Source organism: Myotis davidii, unplaced genomic scaffold (assembly GCF_000327345.1).
Source record: "Myotis davidii unplaced genomic scaffold, ASM32734v1 scaffold674, whole genome shotgun sequence".
In the NCBI taxonomy this organism is placed as follows: domain Eukaryota; kingdom Metazoa; phylum Chordata; class Mammalia; order Chiroptera; family Vespertilionidae; genus Myotis; species Myotis davidii.
This window is the reverse complement of record NW_006286674.1, coordinates 833,241-842,898: the sequence shown is the minus strand read 5'-3', so window position 1 is coordinate 842,898 and position 9,658 is coordinate 833,241. Positions and strand designations below refer to the sequence as shown.

At 36.0% G+C, this 9,658-nt stretch overlaps 1 protein-coding gene across 1 annotated transcript in view; it reads right to left on the bottom strand.

Annotated features, from left to right (window-relative positions):
- Positions 1-9,658, bottom strand: part of CDC7 (cell division cycle 7) — a 31,824-nt gene that overhangs the window by 13,182 nt on the left and 8,984 nt on the right. The window contains exons 3-7 of the mRNA XM_006758202.2: positions 8,272-8,355; positions 5,992-6,127; positions 1,743-1,836; positions 1,516-1,658; positions 3-34 (exon numbers count right to left, since the gene is read on the bottom strand). Of these exons, the coding sequence (XP_006758265.1) occupies positions 3-34; positions 1,516-1,658; positions 1,743-1,836; positions 5,992-6,127; positions 8,272-8,355 (489 nt within the window). The remainder of the gene's footprint in view (positions 1-2; positions 35-1,515; positions 1,659-1,742; positions 1,837-5,991; positions 6,128-8,271; positions 8,356-9,658) is intronic.

The following is a 9,658-nucleotide window of genomic DNA, read 5'->3' as shown; positions in this document are numbered from 1 at the left end:
TCCTTGGGCCAAACCAAAGTCTACCAAGGCATATCTAAGAAACAAAAGCAGGTTTTTAGTTCTCTATAACAATTAAAGCTTATTAACATCACAACTATAGTCATACAGAAACTGCAATTCTTTTGGTGACAAATTAAGAATTTATAACATTCTTGAAAAAAGAAACACAAGTTTTACAGACAAGGATTTAATAGCTAACTAGGATTGAAAACTAAGGAAAGATGTATCACACACACACCCCCACACACAAATCTTTTATCCCCTTTTTCCAATGGCTTCTACTGGCAAGAAAGACTAGGAATAAAGTGTATAAAAACAATTCTTTCTTCTCTAATGGTACCAGAAATGTCATCATAGCAAATAATTTTGTTGCTGTTGTTAATCCTCACCCAAGGATATTTTTTCCATTGATTCTTTGACAGAGTGGAAGAGAGGGAGGGAGGAAAAGAAGAAGAGGAGAGAGGAGGAGAGAGAGAGGAGAGAGAGAAATACTCATGTGAGAGAGACACATCAATTGGTTGCCTCCTGCATGTGCCCCGACCAGGGCCGGGGATCTAGCCTACAACCCGGCTACATGCCCTTGACTAGGAATTGAACCCACGATCCTTCTGTGCTTGGGCTGACACTCTAACCACGGGGAAACCCTGGCCAGGGCAGCAAATAATTTTTAACACATTGCGTACCGCATAGAAATCTCTAAGACATACGCCAGGGACCACACGTTTTTGGGCAAACTGCACATTATTTAAATCATCATAATGCACTTTAGGTGTTGTTTTTCAATAATTATAACATTTTTATTTACAAAAACAATTAAACAATTAAAGTTCCTAGTACTCTTTTAACATATGGTTCTGCGTAAAACATTTTCCTCTATGAAGAGGGACCAAACAAAATTTACATAAGTATCTAGATTCGCTCCTTTTTCCATGGGCATGAAAAACGAGAACACTCGTGAGCGATCCTTAACAGATGGCGAGCAAAACACGAGAAAACTCCTGAGCGGTATGAAATGTGTTAATTGAACAAATTTAAAAGATAAAAGTTACAGTTCTATTCTTCTTACCACACTTAATATGATCCATTGAATGAAGAGTAATATTTAAGTTTCAATGCCTCTATGTATACGTATAATGAGCATAAAATTATAAACACAATACTTAGTGTTGGAACAGGAAATGGCTATCATGTGGTCCAATCCCCTCATTTACTAGAAAAGAAAAATGAAGCTCAGAGATAAAAAGAAATGTGTAAGGTCAAAAAGGACGAGACCCTTTCTAAGTTTTTTAGCTGAGTGCCATTTCCACTGAGCCATGGAACAGCTAATGATGCACATTGCTTTACTAATACAAATTTACCTTCTTCACTATATTTCCCTTCTCTGATCATAACGAAAATCTGAAACAGGCAAAATCTGTGCATGGCTGTTGTAGTATCTTCTAAGTTCTAGGAGATAGATCCCATAGCACAAATTCATTCAAGTGTACATCTTTTCTGGTAACTTTCCATACTTACTTTTTCAGGCGCCTATTATATAAAAAATTGCTGGGCTTAACATCACGGTGAACAATACCAAACTGATGAATGCGTTTCAAAGCTTTGAACAGATTGAACATATATTCCCGTACTTCTTGAAAGGAAAGGGAATTCAAGATATCCTAAAATAAAGTTATAAATAAGGTCATAACATTTTTAAAATTAAACATTTAGTTAATAAAAATTTAAGAAATATTAAAACCTACCAAAAAGGATTCATGCTCCAGATATGGCATAGCAATAACCACATGATCATTTTTCCTAAAGCAGCATTTAACTCCCATGACATTGTCTTGCCCCCTAGTGGAAAAATGCACATTGAACTTTAGAGGAAAGGTCAAATAAACTGAAACTATATGCCTATTTTTTTAATGCAATTTTAGCAATGCATAAATAATGCTAGAAAACTAACTTAAAACTATCATCATATAGGAAAATATACATTTAACTGACTTGTACAAGATAAAATTTTTTTAAAAAACAAAAATAGCACCAGTTATAAAATTACTATAATTCAAACATGAGATAATTATAGTTTTAATTGGATGGCAGAATGAAAAGAAAAAGATGAATAAGAATGAATTAACAAGATTAGTAGCAGATAAGATAATGGTAATAAATAAATTAAAAATAAATAAATTCAAAATAGAGCTAACATTTATTCACTATATGCCAAGCTCTGATCTAAGCACTTCACAACTATTAACAAATTCACTTAATGTCCACAGCCCTATGAGGACGGTGATTTTATTTCTTCCCCCTTTTCTACAGGTAAGGAAACTGAGGCACAGAGAGGTTAAGGAACTTCCCCATTAAACTAGGATGTCATGGGGCCAGGATTTGATTCCAGGCAGTCTGTCCTGATCTATGCTCTTAACCACTATGCTACCCTGCATCTCATAAAAGGGTAAAGATGATTTCCATGGCTTTGAATCTAAGTGAATAAAACAGCATAGATGCCAATAAAATACAAACAGAAATCAGGAAAAGAAGCTTCAAAACCAAGACCTCATTATGTTGATAAAGATATTGAGATATAGGACCAAATCTTAAGTGAAGGGTCAGTAAAAATTCTTGCAGAGAAGTGATAGACAGCAGTGAAAATTATTAGAGAGAAAAGTAAACTTTGGAAAATTCTCAAGTTGGAGGTCAAAATAAGGAGGAAGGGGCAGCAAGCCCAGACGGAAATATCACCCAAGGGAGGAGCTTTGAAAAAAGGGGTGGTCAGCACGGAGGTCAAAAAGAATAAGAACTGAGGGAAGGCTTTTAGTTTGGCAAAGAGGAGTTAACTGGTAATTTTTCAGAGAGCAATTTAAATGGAGAGAAAGAGGGAAAACAGGATTTAGGGAAGGAAAATAGATGGAATTAGAACACAAGGACAATTTGCCTGAAATATCTGGCAAAGAAAAAACCAGTGTGGGAAGCTAGAAGGGAACCAAGATCAGGTACTTTTTTAGCATGCACTTTTGAAGTACAGGGAAAGAAAAGAAATTATCTTATTCAAGGAATAAGAATGCATACAATAAAAAAACAAACAAAAAGAATGTATATCATCATGCCTTGGAGAGGCCATTTCATCCTCTTGTCTTCTATAATAAACAGAAGAAGGATGAAACAAAGAAATAAGCTTGTTCATTCATTCTATAAATATTTAGTAGGCACTGTTATTTGCTAGACACTATGTTAGACGTTATGGATGCAATGGTGAATTAAAGTTAACACCACTTCTGCCCTCATGGAGTTTATTATCAGATAATAAACAAGGTAACAAATAGTGACAGATTATGAGTTTTTAAAGAGATAAAAGGAGCTGTGACAATAAGAAATAGGAGAATCTAATTTAATTCAGGGAAGAATTTGAAGTGGTGCCCCTCTTGCTGAGATGAGGAGTCAGCACTGTGAGGAGTCTTACTGAAGGAGCAAACACTATGGGTAGTGGCCCTGGTGAGGTAAGAAAGCTCTTGAGACAAATTTGAGGAACTAAAAAAACCGGAGCACAGTGAGGGAGGTGGGAAGATTGGCATGAGACAACGCTAGATTTTTTTTCAAAGTACCCTGGGAAACCACTGAAGGATTTTAAGTGGTAAAGTAACAGTACCCAATTTATAACACATACATACATATTTTTATATTTTAAAGATTACTCTGGCTGTTTTGCAACCATGGGATTAACAGGGACAGAGGAGCCAAGTAGTGGTTGAGAAAACAGAAAGATGTTGGATGAGTTTTTAGATATATTTTGGAGGCAAAATGGCCAAGACTTGGTGATGACTGTGGTTCAGAAGAAAAATGGAGAAACTGCGAATGAGTACTAAGTTTCTGGGTTAAGCAACTGGATAGAGATGGTGGTACCGTTCATTGCGATTGGTAGAGGAAAACCAGTTGCTGCAATATGATTTTTGTTTTTTGGTAGGCAAAGGTGGATTAAAATTTAGTCTTTGGCATATTACGTTTGAGATGTTTATTAGGTACCCAAGTGGAAAATAAATGAATGGGACTATATAAAACTGAAGAGTTTCTGTACAGCAAAAGAAATGGACAACAAAACAGCCAACCAGATGGGAGATGATATTTGCAAACAGTAGCTCCGACAAAGATTTAATTTCCAAAATAAGTAAAGAACTCATAAAACTCAACACCAAACAAATAAATAATCCAATCAATTAGTGGGCAGAGGACCTGAAAATACACGTCTCCCAAGAAGACATACAAACAGCCAATAGATATATGAAAAGATGTTCAACCTCACTAGCAATTAAGGAAATGCAAATTAAAACTACAATGAGACACTACCTTACACCTGTTAGAGTGGCCATTATCAACAAGTCAAGCAATAACAAGTGTTGGAGAAGTTGTGGGAAAAAGGGAACCCTCATTCACTACTGGTGGGAATGTAGAAGGTACAACCACTATGGAAAGGAGTCTGACGATTCCTCAAAAAGTTAAGAATAGAGCTACCATATGACCCAGGAGCCCTACTCCTGGGGATATACCCAAAAAGCTCGAAATCATTTATTCACAAAGATATATGCACCCCTATGTTCACTGCAACCAAAGTGTCCTGCTATAGAGGACCGGATAAAGAAGATGTGGCACATATACACAATGGAATACTACTCAGCCATAAGAAAGGATGAAATAGCGTCATTTGCAACAACACAGATGGACCTTGAGACCACTATGCTAAGTGAAATAAATCAGACAGAAAAAGCTAAGAACCATATTTCACTCATATGTGGGGTATAAAACTGAAACTTAAGAACACAAACAGCAGTGTGGTGGTTGCCAAAGGGAAGAGGGGAGAGAAGGGAGTCCTTATATGAGGTGACAGGAGAAGATGTGACTTTGGGTGGTAGGCACATGGTGCTATATACAGAGTTTGTACCTTAGAAATCCACACATGAAACCTCTATGTTCATGTTGACCAATGTCACCCCAATAAAATGTAATAAAAAAAGAAAAGAAAATTACAAATAGGCAGGTGGATATACACCAATCTGCAGTTAAGAGCTGAGGCTAGATATATACTTAAGGGAATCATTACAATGTATTTAAAGTCAGGTGGAAATACATGATCCTAGAGAGGAGGCAGATTCTAGAGAAAGCTCAGGATCAAGCACTGAGGAACTCCACCACATGGGGGTCAGGTAGAAGAGGAAGAGCTGGCAATGGACATTGAAACCGAAAGGCCAAATAAAGCAGGAAGAAAAAAAGAAATATGTAGCAGTATAGAAGTCAGAGTATAGGTTCAAATCAATTATGTTAAACACTGCCTAGAGTTCACATGAACAGAAACAGGAATTGGCAAAATGAAGTCATGGGTGACTCATCTAAAGGAGTTTCAGTTTAGCACAGAGAAGAGCAGCCACACTTTATTGTAGTGAACGGGGGTTGGAAGTGAAAATAGCACATGCAGATTAATTTTGGGGAAGTCTGACTATAAAGGGGAGCAAAGAAATAATGGAGCAGCTAGAAGTGAGATGGCAGTACAAGGGGGATAAGCGATACTATATCATGTCCATATGTTGATATGAATAACCTAGCATAGAGAGAGAGATCAATGAGAGAGACATGCCAGGTGATTCTGTTGCTCAAAATAAAATATGAGATGAGGCTGTCTATAGCAGGGGAGATGTGAAATATAAGTTCCCCACATTTCAAAAAATATCTAGACCTTGGATGCCAAGCTTTATGATTTGGCAAGAAGGTGAGAAAAAATGTGGTAAAAGAACTGGAAGTGAAGCTTACCTCAGGGAAATCCACTGCAAAAATTAGTATAAATGTAACTAACCATTCCAAGGTTAGAGGAAAAGTACTAGCAAATTGCAAACACCTGACTGAAGAATATGTTTACTAGTAATTAATGGAGAATCTCACTATCCCCATTACACAGCTACTTAGAAATCTTAAAAATTTATACAGCCAGTTCAATTAAAATGTCTTTAAACTACCTACCCAGCCACCGTTAGGCACTGAAGTTCAGCTGCAATTCTTATAGGATGACTTGTTGGAATTAAGTGTTTTAGAGCAATTTTTTCTTCAGGTCCTACTTGTAACTGTGCTGTGGCCAAATAAACAGTGCTGAAAGTGCCTGTAAAACAATTTATTAGGTTTTTCAATTTTGGTTTATAAAAATGTTAATAAAGCAATGCTAAAATACATCATAAAACTACTTAGAATTATCATACTCATTAATTTTTTTTATATTTTATTGATTTTTTACAGAGAGGAAGGGAGAGGGATAGAGAGTTAGAAACATCGATGAAAGAGAACCATCGATCAGCTGCCTCCTGCACACTCCCTACTGGGTATGTGCCCGCAACCAAGGTACATGCTCTTGACCGGAATTGAACCTGGGACCCTTGAGTTCGCAGGCCGACGCTCTATCTGCTGAGCCAAACCAGTTAGGGCCTCATTAATATTTTAATAACAATGAACACAAAGAGCAGACACATCTGTGAACACAACTTATTTTCAATTTTTAATAAATTCTTAACAGTCCTCAGTTTTTTAGGGAATACTATATTAACTTTTAGGGGACACTATAGTCAGGGATCCTCAAACTACGGCCCGCGGGCCACATGCAAATACAAATATTGTATTTGTTCCCATTTTGTTTTTTTACTTCAAAATAAGGTATGTGTAGTGTGCATAGGAATTTGTTCATAGCTTTTTTTTAAACTATAGTCCGGCCCTCCAACCGTCTGAGGGACAGTGAACTGGCCCCCTGTTTAAAAAGTTTGAGGACCCCTGCTATAGTAAATCTGTTTGACTGGGTTAGCATAATGCCATAATCCATTCTAATAAGTATTTTTCTATAAGACTGTCATTTTAAACTACAGTCTCTTTGTCCTGAACATTTGCCATGGTAATTATGATGTGTCTTGGTGTGGGTCTTTTCGGGTTAAACTACTTTCTTAAGACTTGGATACTGGTCTGTTAGAAGTAGAAATTATATTCATCTTAGGGAAAAAAAAAACACACCTGGGCTTTTAAATTTAGCATTAAACTAAAGAGAGAAAAAAAATTCGTGGCCAATTAATCTTGAGAAATACTGAGTTAAAACAAATGGATAGATTTTTTTACTAAAATGTTTTCCAGAGCTGTTAATGTATTCATCATGAACAATCAAAAGGGAACTATACACACTATATCTCTCAAACTTATTTAGTAGAAACAGCTATCAATCTGTGAGGACACTGTTGTTTTCCAGAACAAAGTTTTTGCACGCTAAGCCAGTTTTCAAAAAAGACAAGGAAAAAAATGTAAAGATCTTACATCCCAAATCATCTCATCTCATCTTCTAATTTCTCTGCCCCCAATGACCCAGACTTTTCTCTTCTGACATTTTTCCTTGTGAAAAGCAAGCAAGGAAATACATGGAAGATTTTTAATGTTCAGGGATTTCTCTACATAATCACCAAAAAACTCCATTATCTTTTTATCCTCTCATTCCTCAATCTGTCTGCCAAATTCACCCTTCATTAAATCAAAATGATTGTCAGTTTTTCCTTTTTTAAAATTTTTTATTTAATCCTCACCTGAGGATATGGTTTTCATTGATTCTAGAGAGAGGAAGGGAGAGGGAGAGAGAGCAAGAGAGAGGAACATCGATCCGTTGTCTCCTGTACATGCCCCGACTAGGGATCAAACCCATAACCTGGGTATATACCCTGACCAGAAACTGAACTCAAGACCCTTCAGTGCATGGGATGATGCTCCAACCAACTGAGCCACATTGGCCAGGGCAACTGTCAGTCTTTCAATATTTATGTTAATACTGACCATCCTATAAATATTGTATCACATTATTTTCATCATTTTGCCATCTTATGTTTCATGTATGTTTCAATGTACAATTCTACCTAACTGCAATTGAGAAAGAGGATAAAGATTTGGCTTTTTGTATCAAATATCTCCATTTGAATATTAAATTTTTCATTTTTAGTAATCATCACAAATATATTACTAATATAGCAATATTTTTAATAGCATAAAAGTTTTATAAAGATTAAAATAGGGCTGTTAATTTTACTGTAAATACTTATTCTGTCATTCTTTCAAGGGAAAAAAGAAAAGCTGTTACCTTTATATTACTACTAATAACATAGTAATATATCTTAATATTTTTTAAAGGAGTGTTTTTCAATAAAAAATAATAATGAACATCAAGATTAAACAAGGAAAACAGAAGAGGGTAAAAAACTTAAAAAAATAAGTATATCCCCAAATTACCTTCTCCAATTTTGTCCTTTATCTTAAACACATTACGGAGCTGTGGTACAGCTTCATAAAGCTTCTCAATATCTTTTTTAACACCTATCAAGAAAAAAAACAATTTATAGTTAAGATTAATGAGAGTATATTTTACACTTTCTTTTTTGTTTTTTAAAATATGTCTTTATTATTTTCAGAGAAAGGACGGGAGAGAGAGAGAAACATCAATGATGAGAATCATCCACCAGCTGCCTCCTGCACATCCCCTACTGGGGATTGAGCCCACAACCTGGGCTATGTGCCCTGAGCAGGAATCGAGCTGTGACCTCCTAGTTCAACACTACCACTGAATCACACCAACTGGGCATACACTTTCTTAAGTTAAGAAACTCAAAATTCTAAAACATGAATTAAGTTACAAATATATAGGTATAATAAGCCTTAAAAATCATAATTATAACCCCATCCAATTGTTGTAAATCACATACAACTCCATCAAGCTATGGTAGCTCACATACATCTCTTGAACTAACAGACAAAATTGATAAGCCCCAAAATCACACACACAGAATTTCTACTATTCTGGAATTACTACATACTAACAGATACATAGTCTCTGCCTACAGTACAACACAATGAAGAAGCTAAATTTAAAAAATAACAATTTTTTCTATGATCACTAGATGGCATGACAAGGATAGAATGCAATTTCCTTGGAAACTACTCCTTCCCCCAAAGATACAAAATCTTACAGACTCGGGAAAGTTTTGTGTATTGTATATTCGCAGTATTGCCTTAGAGAGAAAGTCTACTAAGGCTCTGGGGAATTTTAAAAAAATCCCCAGAAGGGAAGTAGGGGAGGGCGGGGGTAAGGGGAAGAGATCAACCGAAGGACTTGTATACATGTATATAAGCCAAACCAATGGACATGGACAACAGGGGGATGGGAGCATGAGTGTGTGTGCGGGGGGAGGTTGAGGGTTAATGGAGGGAGGGGATAAGGACACATTTGTAATACCTTAATAATAAAAAAAAAAAAATGGGAAAAAAAATTATCCCATTAACAACAGTATGCTCTATCCTTAACAGCAGATAAATTGTTACTTTTAAATATATACAAGTTCTTTACAAAAATACACATGATTAAAATAAGAGAAGCTATAATACAAAATGAGATAAACTACTGGATACAAAAGAGAACTACGTACTTGAGTCATCAGATTTTATTCCAGTATCTACCAGTGATGGCGAACCTTTTGAGCTTGGCGTGTCAGCATTTTGAAAAACCCTAACTTAACTCTGGTGCCGTGTCACATATAGAAATTTTTTGATCTTTGCAACCATAATAAAACAAAGATTTATATCTTTCCCTGGCCTCCCTGCTCACAAAAGCCTCCGCAGGGTA